Genomic DNA, 16,561 nt, shown 5'->3' on the forward strand with positions numbered 1-16,561 from the left:
TTTTAAATTTTGAAAAAAAAGCAAGAACAAATATATTTATGGAAGTCCAATTATTGTTAAAAGAAGGAATGTTTTTTTTTCTCTCTTGAAAATTTTGTTTTCAGGGTTTTATACATTTGAAGAGATTGCCGATGGTATGCTTTGTTGTTTCCAAACAGACTGAGGATGTCAAGACCATTTCTGTTACTGATATCAGTCAATGAAAAAATGACTTTAGTGCAGTTCTGATGGTTCCAACTCAGTTTACCACTGTTTTATACACTTTTTTATTATCTTTTTTTATTGTTATCTTAGTTTCCAAATGAACCATAAAGGTCTTGGTTGTTTTTTTCTTGCGAATGTTTTGTACTCTTATAGTCTAAAAAAATAAGCCAGTGGTTTTTAGTGAAATACCTTAAAACTTTATCTGCCATCATATTAGTATGTTTCATTCATAGGTCATGAAAATAACATCTGTTAACAAAATTCTGTAGGATATTTAGGAATAACCCCAAATAAGAATGTCTCACTTTTGCATGTACCGTGACCAATATTAGTATCTTGGGTTTGGTTATAATGAATACACACAGATGTATTTTCAATTCGTATTTTATTTTAAGTCACTTTAAAACAGGTTCCCCAGTAAAGAAAAACAAGACACTTTTTTCATAAAGAGAACCAAATGCTTGATGCCACTGAGAAATAAAAAACAAGCATTTTTCTAATATTATTTTTTATTTAAGGTCTTGTTTATTTATTCTCATTAAACAATTCACGCGGTATTGTAGTTTCGCTTTAAAGTTGTGGTTTTTTCTCCTCCGCAGTAAAGAACGGGTCATGTCAGACTATCACCAGGATAAGCTGGCTAGGAAGATCTACTCAGCTTACAAAACGTACTGGAAAGCAGGAAAGGAGCGGGAAGAGTTGGACAAGTGGATGAAGAAAGTTCTTGGATGCTGTCAGCGAGAAGATCTGGTGATTTTAAATGGGCTACTTTGTCTACTAGATGTGCCATCTATTTAGACTAAGTCATACTACAAATAATCGGGATTTTTTCCTTCTATGAATTCCTGAAGTATACTCACAAATAAAGTTCTCTTTCCTTCAGCCTGTCCAATAGGCTGCCTCTTTTCTCATAAATCACAGCCCCTGCTGTACTTAGAATAGATGCCCATTGATCAGTTTGGATCGGCGTGGGTTGGATCATAGTGCTGACCATTGCACACAATATAAAACTAATGTCTGCTTTTTAACTGCACTCAAAGATAACACATGAAATCAATCATTTTTATTTCAATACGGTAGAATCAGGTGCTTATCAATTTTTGGGCTTTCAGAGTAATTTGTACAATCTTAAAGCTAATTTATTAATTTTGCTTCGCTTTTGATGAAACAAATACGTACCCATCTATCTTGAGTAGAAGTTAAGGTATATTTACCATTGAAGGAGGTGGAGGTCACCTGGTTTCAGAAGTAAAATTAGTGAGAAAATGTCTACCAAAGTTTGGTGTCTTTTAGAGCTGTAGTATCCTTGGAACTGCAAAAGTACACTTTTTGTGTCTTTGATTAACTTTTTTTCAGTGAAATAGAGATATGTATTTGAATATGCATAAAAGGTGTAGAGCTAAAAAAAAAAAAGTTTGGTAGAATTTGCCCAGTGGGCGGAAAACTACTAATTTCTAAGATTTCATTATATTGATAAGTGCCTGATTTCACCATGATGCCACGCATATGTTTAATTGGAGGATTTGGTCAAATCATGATAAAATGGTAAATTTTTCCCCTTCCACAAAGAAAAATGTGGCCTCTCCCAACTGAGTAAAACTAAAATTATCAAACAGGGTTTGATTCCACTTTCTGCTATGAGGGCTAGGTTTGTGTTGACTGCTGGTTTTTGGGGGTTTTTTCATTGTTTAAAACCAGCTGAGCGATTCTCTCATTTGGTTTTTTGTCTTTTTTTAAAAATAAGGGGCAGTGAGGCAGACACATTGTTTATGTTGGTGAAGTATAATACCCTACTGGACACATTTCAAATGCATAGCAGCTTTACAAAATGAATTGCTTGTCACACTCGTCTGGATAGAGATATCTGGCAAAATCTGAATTTTTCTCAACACTGCACCTTTGTAGTGCCTCAAGTCCAAGTGACTGTAACTTTGGAACCAAAGCAGCTAGTTCAGCTCTGTTTTCATCCACTCAGAGAGCTTGAAAAGATCTTCAATGTGATACCAACAGCGTCGTTATAGTTTCGAAGTGTTACATGTGACTTATTATGCCATCTTGCTACGCCTATGTCGTTTCTTTGGCTGATCACTTTAGGTTCTCTCTTTGGACTCTAACTTCCAGGGGGTGTGTTCCAGGATAAATGAGAAAACTTTTGTATCCGGTTCAGATTTGAATCTCATCACTTGTGGCAAATAAAGCTCATGAGCATCTGAATCTAATAAGTGGCTGTATCAAAGCCATGTCTGAACTACTATTGAACAACTACAAAGTTTAACAACCTTTCCTGTTTGTGTCAAATGTGTATTATTTTTTCACAAAATAAACACTTCTCTTTACAGATGACTATTTTCAACATGAACAAGCATGAAGAATTAGATCTGGCCATTCTTTCTGTGCTTCTGAAAGGTAAGACTAGTTATAATTTAAAAGAGACCATAGTTGCATCCTCTTATTTAATTTGTACAGTTAGTTTCCGACTTACTTTATAAAGTTGTATAACATTTATGTTTATACCAAAAAAAACTCATTAAAAAAAAAATTGACTCACCATTTATCATATTTATTCTTAAGTTTAAGTCTCCTTTCTGTATGACATACTGAAAATAAATACTATCATATGCATATTTGAATACCTTACTATCTCATTGCATTTTGAACAGTCAATTCTTGTTTTCATTAGAAAAGTTACACATTTAGAGAACAGTCGACTTAAACAACCGGTTGCAGCTTATAATGCAATGCCTTCTCCATATATAGTAATAGTATATATAGTCAGCTTTTTATTGTTTGTGTTAAACAGTTCACTTAAGAATACTTTTCTTTCTAGATATTCCAGATCGTTCTTTTTCAAAACAAGCATGAGATAATGTCTGCTAAAAATAAAAGAACAAATCGCTCATTTATGCAAACAATAATTCTCTGTGCATTTTCCTTCAATCTCTAAGCTATACAAAAACTAAAAAACAGATAAAATATATTCTTGTGTAAATTTTGTTAGACATATCTATCTTTGCGCTTTTTTTCTTGTATTTGATCTATTTATTGATTTATGAACAAACCACTGATTGCTAAATGTTATATTTTTGCAGGTGAAACGAATTCGTCCCGAGAAAATCAGCTGAAACTGGCTATGACCTGGAACAGGGCAGATATTGCTCAGGAGGAGATACTCAGGGAAGATGTGATCTGGAAAGACGGTACTTGATTCATTTCTTTGCTACAGATCTATATTTTTTAGTTTAGTTAGTTTTAGTAGAGGTTTTACAGCGATCGCAACTGCATAAAGTCATATGAGCGCCAGAAGATTAGAGGTGTTACAAGAGAGTAACAAACATAAAAAAGAAGAAGAGGAGATAAGAACGATAGATGTTTGATAGAAAAGAAGGAGCAAACCACTCCAGAACACCCGCCAACCACCCACAATCTATTTTTAGCGGAGGAGGAAAACAAAATGTAATTTGTCAGCTGTGGAGAGTTGAATGAAAACTCTAATTTGCCTTGAAGCCAAGCAGTTAAGAGTTTTTATATCTTTTTCACTTTTTCAACAACTGATAGAATCATTTTCTCTGCTCTTTTCTCCTTTTCCCACCTGTACCCCATATATTTTTACCCTTTGTTTCTTAGCTTAATCACAACAAGCTCACTTTTCACATAGGCTGTATTTATTGTTTTTTTGCATTAGACTGCAAATTTCTTTCAGTTACAACAATACAACTGTTGGCGATATATTAATACTTTTCAGTGAGCAGTTAATTCAGAAGCACTCCTTCTTTTGCATTCAGTGAGATATTTTCCACTTTCATACTTTCCATTAATTTTTGTTCTTTATTTTTTCATGTGCGCGGAAATGTTTCTGTTCTCCCCTGTTTCATGATCCATTGTCTCTCTCTCTCTCTCTTTCTCTGTCTTTCTTTGTCTCTCTCTCTCTCTTTCTCTGTCTTTCTTTGTCTCTCTCTCTCTTTCTCTGTCTTTCTTTGTCTCTCTCTCTCTCTCTTTCTCTCTCTTTCTTTGTCTCTCTCTCTCTCTCTTCCTCTGTCTTTCTTTGTCTCTCTCTCTCTTTCTCTGTCTTTCTTTGACTCTCTCTCTTTTTCTCTGTCTTTCTTTGTCTCTCTCTCTCTTTCTCTGTATTTCTTTGTCTCTCTCTCTCTCTTTCTCTGTCTTTCTTTGTCTCTCTCTCTCTTTCTCTGTCTTTCTTTGTCTCTCTCTCTCTTTCCCTGTCTTTCTTTGTCTCTCTCTCTCTCTTTCTCTGTCTTTCTTTGTCTCTCTCTCTCTTTCTCTGTCTTTCTTTGTCTCTCTCTCTCTCTCTTTCTCTGTCTTTCTTTGTCTCTCTCTCTCTCTTTCTCTGTCTTTCTTTGTCTCTCTCTCTTTGTCTGTCTTTCTTTGTCTCTCTCTCTTTCTCTGTCTTTCTTTGTCTCTCTCTCTTTCTCTGTCTTTCTTTGTCTCTCTCTCTTTCTCTGTCTTTCTTTGTCTCTCTGTCTCTGTTTCTCTGTCTTTCTTTGTCTCTCTCTCTCTCTCTTTCTCTGTGTTTCTTTCCCTCTCTCTCTTTGAAAATTTATTATCAGACAAAAAAAGGCTTTATGGTTTGAAAAGATTTAATTGTTTTACTAATTCTTTTTTCTGCAAAATAATTTTGATTTTTGATTTTTGACAGGTAGCTCAGCTGTTTTTTACCTCTAGGTTTTAGAGTTTTAGTTGATTTACCAGTTATTATATTAATATTCCTTATTGTGAAGAATGTGGGACATTTTTTTTTCAACTCATACAGGCAGCCTGGAAGAGGTCCTGACTCTTGCTCTGGTGGAGAACAAAGTGGAATTTGTCAAACTGCTGTTGCAGAATGGGATCATCATGAGGGAATACCTGACTATTGCCAGACTGGAGCACCTTTACAACTCTGTGAGATTTTTTGTTCTCTGAATGTTGGTTTATTTGTCCAGTGTTCAGCAGGTCAACAAATGGGACTGAATCTAAAGAAGAAAAAAAAAAGCAGCATAAGTACTGACAGAATTTTTTAAGCGCTTTGGAGCTTTTCATGTTATGCCTGGCTGGCCACATGGGTGCTGCACTGAACCACATCACATGATGTTTGAAAAAGTTTGTTTTGGAAGGTCATGTTTTGTTTTGTTAACTACTGTCTGCCAAAACAACTCATTCTGTGTCGTTTCCATTTACCCCCTTTCTCCGAAACGACACAGAACATGCTATTTTCACATCCCCTTGTGAAATACACATTCCGTTGGTCAAGTTGAAAATGAAGTATAATAATTTCAAATACAATGATGGCATTTCTGTCCATAACAATGCAGCCAGCTGTTTTGGGCTGGGGTATTTTGTCCTTCTTAATTAAAGAAATTCCATATTGACCTTCCTTTTAGGATGCTGTCTCAGAGAATTTCCAGTTGTGAGCCTACGTTTCAATATCCATTTGACATGTATCCTTTAGTTTATACTCCTTTTTTTATATCTTCTTCTTGAAGCAGCACCTTCTGGTTTTAAATAATGTGAAACATGAAAATTAAAAATTTACCTCAAAGCTTTTTATTGTAACGTGATTCTGTTTGTGATTGGGAAGTCCCAATTCTGTGATTTTCCATCTTTTAAAATCTTTTTTTCAGACTCCCAAGTACTCCTTTGCCAACTTGATCCTGACGAATTTCCTAAAATCTAGCCCCTTTACTCTGGAAGAAATCGGAGACTTTATTAGGGATATGCTTGACAAGTTTGACCTGGATACCGTTACTCAAGATTCAACGCAGAGCAGAGGAAAGAAAAAAGGAAAACGGCCATTCCGACCTCGGTCATCACTTCGACAACCAGCTACCACAGATGACACCGATGCTGAAGATGAGCGGGACCACTTCAAGAGACCCTACAAGGAGCTGATGATTTGGGCCATTATTATGAACAGGTATTTTTTTACGAAGTGTATACAGCACCGGTAACCAGGAACAAAGTCACGAAGGGGAAATTTTTTGTGATTTCGGAAAGTTTCAGTGCCCAAACCCGGTAGAGTGTGTTTGTGTGTGTGTGTGTGTGTGAGTGTGTGTGTGTGTGTGTGAGAGAGAGAAAGAGAGAGAGAGAGAGGAGGGGGTAGAGAACAGGGGGAAGTGCTAACAAATATCACATGCCCCAGTTGACAGGAGGGAAGGAGAGAAAGATAGAGTGAGAAAGTAGGTAGGAGAGAAAGAAAGACAGAGACAAACAAAGAGAAAGAGAAGTTGAGTGATAAAAAAAGGAGAGAGAGAGGGAGAGATGGAGACAGAGGCAGGCAGAAGAAGATGGGAAAGAGACAGAGAAATAGAGAGGGTGACTGCTCGATTGAAGAGATAACATTGTTCTTTTCTTCAAATTGTCTATTAATTCCTCCAACTCCAAAACGGAGGAAAAACGAGCGTTCATCGAAAAGACATCCGCAATTTTCATTTAGATCTAGGCCTTGAAACTAGATCTATAATTTATATCTGTCTGTCTACATCTAAACCTTGACCATAGATCTAGAATAACTTAAGTCTACCCTGAGCCAAGAGGGCGCTGAAACTTTCCGAAATTTCAAAAGATTTCCCCTACCGGATCAGTATATTTCGCGACTTTGTTCCCGGTTACCGGGTCTGTATACACTCCCATTTTTTTTTAGTAACTCAGACACTCAGCTGTCTTGGTATACACATTACCATTGTGACTCTGATGTGTAAACAGATCAGAGAAAACACAGTGGACTTGGCCTTAGAACCCGGTCCTCAGGATACCAAAAGCAACCCCCCAAGTTCTGATCGATTTGTGTTCTGTTGCGGATTTTAACTCTTTATCTCCGAGGGGGGTAAACCCACTATGCTGGGGCCCTTTTTTTGTTACTAAATCTAAATATAATGAAAATGTTGATAAATTGGTCGTCAAATCAAAACAAGTGAACTTAATTTGATTTCTCTTCATCTAATGAATGTAATCCCGATAAAAGAGACCTGTTTTCAGCAATTGCCAAAAAGTAGTTTAATGTTCACTCGTAATGAAATGTGCCCGAGCCGCTGTCAGTGGCTCACCGGCACAGCGATTCCGACCTGGGAGCGGCTTGCGGAGATAAAAGTCGTTAAGAAGCTCAACTCAGCTCCAATGGCTTGGTGTCCTGGTTACCCCATTTGTATTCTCTATGATGAAATATAACCCATTAGAGATACTGCCACCCAGGTGAAGATTAAGAGGGTGGTTTTTATTAAAATTATACATGTGTGCGCATGTTTGTGAGTGCTGTGTGTTGTTTGGGGTGCATGGGAAAACAAGTAGCTTCAGGCTTTTAAATGAATTACGAAGACACTGCATTGACACGATAAATTGATGGTGTGTTGAAACTATGAATTAAGTCAAGTCAGAACACTGTACTGGTGGTCACTTAGTTCGTGAGTAAAATGATAAATGTGCTACGACACAGTGTAGTCAGGCGCTCGTCAATTTTTGGGCATTTTGAGTTTATGATATCATTTCATTTGTCTTGCATAGCTTTGGATCAAGAGGAAAAGGAAATTTGCTATTTCAGCATTCTTGATCTAGGTAGGCCTATTCATATTTAGATGTAGAATGTTTAGTATGTTATTGGTTTGTTTTTGTTATTAGCTGTCTGCAAATTAAGGAATTAGTCATTGAAAATTCAATTTTGAAAGGATGAAAAGTTAAGCAAAGTACAGAGCTCTGTCAAATGTCTTTTTACATCAATGTTTCTGTGTTCTTGCACAGATCCCAGATGGCTCAGCTGTTTTGGGAGTTTGGCGATGAGCCTATCACCAGCGCTCTGGTTGCCACTCGACTCTGTCAGCAAATGGAATGTCATGTGCCGAAATATTTGTATATTATACGACTCAGTTTTCATGACATGAAAAAGTAAGTGCAAAGACACAGGTGTAGTAACCTTTATATTTTGGCAACATAACACCCATATATAGGCAAATATTTATCTAAACACTTTCTTTCTCATTATTAAAGACTAGGCAAGAGTAGTACGGAGACTTGTCTCCATCCCAACAGTAGGGTGATCTAAACAGACAGGGTGCCTTTTCATAGTATATTTTATTGTTGTAGGAATAGGGTCTTTTAGTGACTTCTTTGAAAAAGAAACTTCTATTACATTGTTTTTTAAATTTCATTTGTCCCTTCTAGTATATTTTCAAAGAGCCTGAAACCGAATCTTTAGAAAGTCATGGCGTGTTTCCACTTTTGTTGCTATTATTTTAATTAATACTTTTGCTGTTATTGTATAAATTATACTTTTTTTGGTTCTTGGATGAGTATCGAGATTTAGAGGAAAAAAAACATTGGCAGTTCATCAAGACTTTTAAGTTTGGAATTGTTTTTAAGTATGATTATCTTTTTTCCATGAGCGGATAAGGATCTACTCCTGACTTTCTTTGACGGTTGTTATGCTGACTTGTTGTTATTTTAGATCAACTACTACAATAACTTTTGTAATGTGAAGTGATTGAGTGTTGTTTTTTTTCAAAGTGAATTTGAGAAACTGGCTATAAGTGTCCTTGATGAGTGCCACGCAACAGACCCAAAGAAAGCCATCATGGTTGTGGAGAGGAAATCCCCGACTTGGAGTCGCATGACGTGTCTGCAGATTGCTGCGGCCGCTGGTGACCAGGTAAATTTGGGTTCTGTTCTTCAGGAAAAAGAAGCAGTGAACAGACTTCTTTATGTGTCAATCTAGAAAAGAGTACTTTATTCAGTGTTTATTCAATTCTAATGAGCTTGTCACTTTTCAATGTAAAAAAATTATTATTCACAAAGTTGCAGTCGTTTTTGTGCAATCAGCCCACAAACTGAAACAGTGCATGATTAATGAAACTATCAATAAACCAAATGAATAGACTCCTAAGGCAAAAATTTGACACCTAATTGTAGAATATTCGTCATACTTTGAACATATTGAGTTGTTTTTGGTGTTTATATGGAAGTTAACTATTGCATTCTCATCAGCTGATGACACTTGCTGCTCGGCAAAACAGGATCAGCTCGTTGGCCAATGCCACCAGCCACTCAGAATCAACAACCTTATTTTGTTTTTTTCTAAACTGAGTGTTACATTTTTTATGTGTTGTTCTTTTGCCTTTTCTAAAGCTCATATTAGAAATGGATCGAAAGCTAAAAACAGATCACTCACTATTTAGCCACGGGGAATTCTTCTAATTGAATGGCAGTATTTGCCCAAGGAAGACTGAATTCAGGAAATAAAAATGTTCAAATTGTTATTTTCTGTGATTGAAGGCAATTTAACTGTTTCCTGATTTTTATTAAACTGCTGATTTTGTATCAAATTTCTTTTCACCTTCTCAATCATGTAATTTTCTTACTTTATTGATGCTTAATTTTTGCTCCTCCCAGGCATTTGTGTCTTCTGTGGCTTGTCAGGATTCCATCAACAATGTTTGGAAAAGTGGGATCATGTCCAGATGGCCAAAGGTAACAACAAAGTACATGGTACTATAAGACTTGTCTCCCTCATCATCTGCCCTGTCCCTGAATGTATTTAGTCTTAATGTAGGTAGCGTAAACATGGCCTCGCAGGCACTCGCGGCCTTCCGACCGCGTGGTATCGGTGAAATCGGGGTGATTCCGATCGCTGTTTCTTTGCTCTTTCGCTTTAAAACACCAAATGCCGTACACCTTGTAAAAGTTCAGCTTTTCCTCGTTACAATGGTGTAAGTTGTTTTTATGTCCGATTAGTAGGAGCTGGAGAATCGCCGACGAAAGCGAAGCCCCTCGCGGTCGGAATGCGTGGTCGGCCGATTGAAAAATTGACACGAGTGCATTCAAATCCTTCGCGGAACGAGCGATGATTAAATACCGTCTTTTCATTGGTGAAGAACTGTAGAGCTTTAAACGGGCTTTCCCGTGGTATGTATTTGGCCTTTGGCGTCTAAAAAGAAAGCTTTTAAAAATACTGTCAAAATGTTTAAAGATCATTTTTTACACATAATATGTAAAATACCGGCTTAAAAAATATATCCAATAAAAGATCAGCTTATTTACTATTAGAATAAAGTAATCAGCTTGGAACTATTTTTCATCAATCCTTCCGCGAGACTCAGAAAGCATGTGACCCCGCACACGGGGTACACTACAGTATAGAGCTAACTCGCTCGCCGCGGGGCCCGGTGCGGCGCCGACGGGGTCAACGCTCGGTGTTTTTGTCGAAATAACGACAGATCATCGTGTTTGAGGCGATAAAGTACTGATTTGTAAAGATCTCATAGTCTTGAAAAAAATTAGGCTCCATATATTTGTTATAGTGATTGTACTCTGTTAATGTGCAGATGTTTAGTGCTCTTGGTACTCTTTTATTATCTGTCAAACATGGGGCTGCAGCCAGTGACTGACTTTAACAAATCTGATCAAATTTTAAACAACTACCATTTTCTTAAAAATTGACTGAGAGGTTAAAGAATGGTACCAAAATGCTCAGTGGATATAGGCCTTTCAAATGGAACTGATAAATTTGGCATACAGCTACTTTGAAAATGTAGTTTCTGGTACCTACTTAATGGCTATCCTCATACAAGCCCTGAATTCCTAGAACCTGTGAAATAGTGCACTGCAATACCATACAGTTTGAAAAGATGCATAGTCTTATCCTTTCTGTGTACTTTACAGTTATTGAAAATAGTATCCTTATCGAACCCTTCCTTATGGGGAAATAATGCTTGCACAATTTTCTTCAACGATCAAGACATTCTTGGACAGGGAACTCAAGGGATTTCACTAAAAGAATCTGGGGGTTTTAGGCTCTGAGCTTGAACTTTAATTAAATAGTCTATTTTTAAAATTAAAATCGTAAGTTGCTTTAAAAAATGTTCTTTCTATGTATGAGCTGACAGCAAATAAGGTATATTATGTGCAATTTGGTTGACTCTGAATTTTTTTCAAGATATTTTCACTCCCCTTGAAATTTAGGTCTGGAATGCCAAGGATTGATATGACATTTATGTTTTAAAATATTCCATGGAAAGCACAGGAGCATGGCAACTTGTTCAAATGTAAACTTTGTTTCCTTTCTCTTTGGCCCACAATTGATTCTGTTTTCCGCACTTGCAGGTAGTACTTGGGGTCCTGTTTCCCCCATTTATCCTCTTCTGCGTCGACATTGGACTCATGGGCAAGGCTGTGATGTCCAAGACACAAAAAGTGTTCACATTCTACACAGCTCCTGTGACCAAGTTTACCATGCACACAGTAAGATGCCCATTGTATCAGTCTCTCTTAGACTCTCATCTGTGGATGTTGAGGTTTATGGACACTATTGCCATTAAGCCGCTGCAGTTAGGGGTATTGTTTTAACCTTTTGCACTAGACATAATGGAGATTTGGCAGAACTTAACTAATTTAAGTGATCAATAGGATGTCCATCTTGTCCAATTTTGCTGATTGTAGAAAACAGATTAGGTAAATCACTAGAATCACATTGAGAACCAGATTCAATAAATTTTCATCACCTTTCCGCTAGAGAAGTGGTATGACCTTTGCAAGGAACAGTTTTTCCAGACACATGATATTTTACCAACCTCAGCGGGCCCAAAAGAATTCCACAAGGAAAGCTTGAAAAGGAAGTACTGAATGTTATAGAGCTCATGTTTTGAAGACTTTATGCCTTTTAAGGATACACTACCTTTTAGAACTGAGGAGCATGCCTCATATTGTTATATGGGTGAACTTTTGAGTATATAAGCTTCCTTTGCATTGTCAGTAGCGGAAAATGTGCTTTTATCAGTTTGATTGTTGCTTTTGTTTTCTTTTTTTCTTAATGTGACATATCTCGGTGTCTTTTTTATTGTAGATTTTTTCCAATATATATTTTTTATAGATTGTTTCTAAAATAATTTCAGCATATACCCCAGTACACTGGGGGCATGCTTTGGCAATTATTTTCCCCTGCATGGGTTTACCGGTGTCAGGAAAGAGCGTTGAACTATTGGGCAGAAAAAGGCAGAAGTTTTCAATCAGTTCGGACACTAGTTTCAGTCAACATGCTTTTTTTCAGGATGAAGTGCTCTTACCCTGAACCCAGAAGCTCAGGAGGCCAGGATTTGGGTAAAATTAGGATCTGGACCCCAAGCTAAAAAAATGTATCGTATGCTCATGGCACTGACATGTCAACACTTGATCTTTCATAAGTGAAATAGAGAAGCATTATTTTCAATATCATTAATGTCCGATGTTTTCCGTTTCTCTTCTAGCTGTCCTATTTTGGATTCCTGATTCTCTACTCCTACGTGCTGTTAGTGGACTACGGAACAACACCTTCAGCTTCTGAGTGGATTCTTTTATTGTGGGTCAGCAGTTTCCTGGCTGGAGGCATTTATTCGGTGAATATTGAATAACTTTTGTTGTTTTCGCTGTTGTTGATGTTGTTGTTGTTGTTTTATCTAGAAGCTAACACATTTTTGCCTAGGGGTCGATTGTCATATAGTGGCATAAGTATCAAGTTTTTTCATGGTTATTGTTATTGGCAGTTATAGCAGAGGAGGTCTTAGACCTCCGTGTGTGGAGCTGTGAAACGATCTACCGTTGAACGTGCTCTCACGGCCACCTGTCCAAGGCAATCACCTGTCCAAGGCAATCACCTGTACATACAACCACTTCCCACTTCCCACTTCCCCCTTTGCTTCTTTTAATATCATAATGACCTTGTCCAAGATCTCCACCTGTCTGAGACAACCAAGTTTTTCCTTTACAATGGATAGCCATCTTGGACAATTTCAACTGTATGTAGAACAGTCTTTAACTATGGAATGATAGTATGCTGAATTCAAAGGCAGAAAATCAAAACCATAACTTACCTGTTCAGGTATATCTGATCCATTTAAAAGATACAAGTTTTTTAGGAACAAATTTTGATTCCTTTAGAGTTGGACTTTGAGATTATGAATCTATGGTAATCTTCTTTTGTCTTTCCAGAATATCTTTTTTTTTCGAAGTTGCAGCATTGCATCTAAGGACACTTATCCTTGAGACAAAGGGACTTTTTTTGTCTTCTAAATTCCATCAGCAAAGTCCACATGACAATGTCTTTTATAGTGTGGCCCATATTTGCGGCAAAGCTTACAAAATAAACCCCCCAAAAATGGTTTTCCTCATCATTCCATTCTAGTAATTATGGGAATTGGAAGCTACCCTTTTTTTAAATTCTTTAATTTTTTTTTAGGATTCATATATTTTTTTCTTATCAAAGCAGTACAGAGTAAACTGGTAATACAAGTGTAGTTTTATTCTTACCAATTTCCACTTTCTTTTAAATTAGCTGGAAATGTCTGAAGAATTATGTGTGCATAGTGTCTTTCCAAATTTGTTTATTGTGTGATGTAATAGTTTCTTATATGCATATTATTTGAACCCTCTGCAGCTGATAATGTCCCCCTCACCAACCTTCTGGGGCAAGATCAGGGACTACTTTGGTTTACTGGACAGATTTGATTTGCTCAATAACATCCTGTTTTTCATCGCTTTCATCGTACGATGGTACTATGTGTATGACGGAAAAGTCATCTACTGTTTCAACGCCGTCATCTTTTACCTCCGACTGATGAAAGTCTACACTGCGAACAGGACGTTGGGACCCAAGATTTACATGATAAATCGCATGGTGGGTAAAGTATAAGTTTGTATAGTGGAACAATATTCTAGTTCAGTAATAATTAATAAAGATCATTTCCATGGCGCCACTTCCTGGCATCTCTAAGAACTTCACAATGAAATATAATTTAACACTTTGCAGTCACACAGCCAGCAGTACAAACAGCAGTATAAAATACCCCATCTGGTCACCCAGCCAGGAGAGTGACTGCAACGGACTTTTCGGGCCTGTCGCAGAACTGCGCCAGTTGACTGGAAAGGATCATTTTCACCAGTGCATTATTGCGCCAAGTGACTGTAAAGTGTTAAATTTGACAGCTTACCCAATGACATATTTCATGCATACGATCCCTTTCATTATGCAACAATTGTTTCAAGTACATAATGTGCGCTCATACTCATACTATATCAAATTTGACAAAAGAACACATACACAAAAAGACCATCACTGTGGCTGCTGGTCACATTAAATTGTTTATTGACAGAAGAATCAAAGTAGACAGTAAAATAGAATTTATATAAAAGAGCACATGAAATTAGGTGGTTGTTGTTGTTGTTTTCGATCCAGCAACAGCTGGGCTCTTTTCCTTCTGTCCTGTGCTGTGTAGTGATAAAAAGCGTCTGCTGAAATTAAGTGGTATGATTCTTTTATCTGATATTTTGTCATTAAGTAAACTCCCATTATGCAGGCTATTCAGACATATGCAACTTTTTTTTGTTTTATTATATACTATATTAAACCAGTTGCTTAACTCCCTAGTAGGATGTTTAATGGTATAACAGATATGAATGGTAGTTAGTACCTTTCTGGACACAATTTTAGCAGTCTCGTGCCAGATAGCACCCCACAAAGATCTCCCCCATAAATTTCAGTAACTTACTTTAATTTTAGCTTACCGGATAAATTGAATAATAAACAAGGAAGATGAACGATATAAAAGTTGGGGGTTTTTTTTAAGGTGTGTATAATTTTTCTCTTGCAGTTTGCGGAGCTTACCATGTTCCTCATCGTGCTGATGGTGTTCCTGTTGGCCTACGGTGTGGCAAGCCAAGGTCTGCTGTACAAGCAGCGTCAGCGGGACTGGGTCATCCTAAAGGACGTTCTTTACTTCCCCTACTGGCAGCTCTACGGCGAGATCTTTCTCGAGGAGTTTGAGAGTGAGTGCCATGAAGACAGGATTGTGTTTCCTGAATAATATGCCAGTCATACTGAGCTGTGACTTTGTGACTTGGGATTACTTCCAGTTGAAAATTGTATGATCATGAAAACTGGTAGATATTTATGCCTCCATCAATGTAATGGAGATAGTTTAGCATGTGGGCTACTTTGACCCTGCCTGTCAGGGCCAACTTGGACTGTGTGGCATACTATATTCCAGCAGAAAAATAGAGATACATGTACTTGACTAAATATCTCCCCCACATGGAAGTTGAACTCACATCTGTCATATGTCAGATAAAGAAGTGCTTTTCAATGTACCACAGATGCCAGCTGAGTTTCTCAGTGTTGTACTGCAAGTCCTTTTGATATACAATGAGGGGCTCAGTGAACCCAATGAGCCCTGGTCCCATGAGCCGACCATTATACTTTCCAGTGTATAGCTAACTTCATAGGTCTCCGTACAATTGCATATGTTTATGATCTGGATCAGACTTAGGTTGACAAGCTTCTTTCTGTCTAGTGATTAGGAGCTTTGCTGTCACATGCAGGATACCCAAGTTCATTTTCAGGGTGGGGAGAGTTTTTAATTGAGTATCTAGGTGTTCCTGCTTGGACGTTGTATCCCTTTCAGCCTGTGTTGACCCTGACAGGTAGTGTCAGAAGCCAGTCTCGTAAATTATCTAACTCGTGTCGATGGGAGCATTGAAAAACGTATATTTAGAAGAAGAAAAAAGACTTGAAGTTGTTTTTGGGTGGTATTTTTTTTCAAACAAGTTTGTCAAGATCTTGAATATATTTTGAATACAGTTTGCCATGTGACGAAGTGACTTACATTTTAATTGGGTTCATGGAATTAACTGACATATTTGTCTGAAAGTGATATGCGTTGTTTATTTGGTTTTCCCAGCTGATGAAAACTGTATACAAACACTGACCGCCTCACTGAATGGCACTCTGAGTGATTCGGTCAACACATGTCGGCAGTTCCACTGGCTGGTACCTATACTCCTTGCTGGCTACCTGCTGGTTGGCAATGTACTTCTCATCAACCTCCTCATCGCCATTTTCAGGTGAGTGAAGGGCTGGAGGATGCTGTATGGATTCCCCTCTGTTGTCTTGCTTGTTCATTAACATTGGTTTTCCTGAAGATATTATGGCCCTTCTGTTATTTACTCCTTTTGTTGCTGTCATTTCTCATGTATTTTTTTTATCCAAACACAGATAAGGAATTATATATATATATATATATATATATATCATATATATATATATATATATACCCGTTGCTGTTTCTCTTCTGTCTACTCATGGAGTTTTCTTCATTTGTAATGTCTCATTTTGTAATCTCACTTTCTGTTCCAATTTTGCAGTCACGTCTTTGAAACAGTGGAAAAGAATGCCATTGAGATCTGGAAATTCCAAATGTATTTCCTAGTCATGGAGTTCCAGAACAGTCCACTTCTGTTCCCTCCGTTCAGCATCATTTTTCACTTTGGTTACCTACTCCGCTGGTTGTACAAAACAGTAGTTTGCAGGAAACACACACGGAGTAAGTTTGTCTTCATCATTCTAGAGAGTGAA

The 16,561-nt window shown here is 37.4% G+C and overlaps 1 protein-coding gene across 1 annotated transcript in view; it reads left to right on the forward strand.

The window, feature by feature from the left end:
* LOC101850704 (transient receptor potential cation channel subfamily M member 3) overlaps positions 1–16,561 on the forward strand; it is a 31,368-nt gene that overhangs the window by 9,280 nt on the left and 5,527 nt on the right. The window contains exons 10-23 of the mRNA XM_005094290.2: positions 804–954; positions 2,544–2,610; positions 3,294–3,401; positions 4,970–5,100; positions 5,820–6,112; positions 7,930–8,073; positions 8,692–8,833; positions 9,574–9,651; positions 11,284–11,421; positions 12,423–12,551; positions 13,589–13,828; positions 14,802–14,976; positions 15,888–16,050; positions 16,351–16,529. Coding sequence (XP_005094347.1) covers positions 804–954; positions 2,544–2,610; positions 3,294–3,401; positions 4,970–5,100; positions 5,820–6,112; positions 7,930–8,073; positions 8,692–8,833; positions 9,574–9,651; positions 11,284–11,421; positions 12,423–12,551; positions 13,589–13,828; positions 14,802–14,976; positions 15,888–16,050; positions 16,351–16,529 — 2,138 coding nt within the window. The remainder of the gene's footprint in view (positions 1–803; positions 955–2,543; positions 2,611–3,293; positions 3,402–4,969; positions 5,101–5,819; positions 6,113–7,929; positions 8,074–8,691; positions 8,834–9,573; positions 9,652–11,283; positions 11,422–12,422; positions 12,552–13,588; positions 13,829–14,801; positions 14,977–15,887; positions 16,051–16,350; positions 16,530–16,561) is intronic.

This window comes from Aplysia californica, unplaced genomic scaffold, assembly GCF_000002075.1.
Source record: "Aplysia californica isolate F4 #8 unplaced genomic scaffold, AplCal3.0 scaffold00079, whole genome shotgun sequence".
In the NCBI taxonomy this organism is placed as follows: domain Eukaryota; kingdom Metazoa; phylum Mollusca; class Gastropoda; order Aplysiida; family Aplysiidae; genus Aplysia; species Aplysia californica.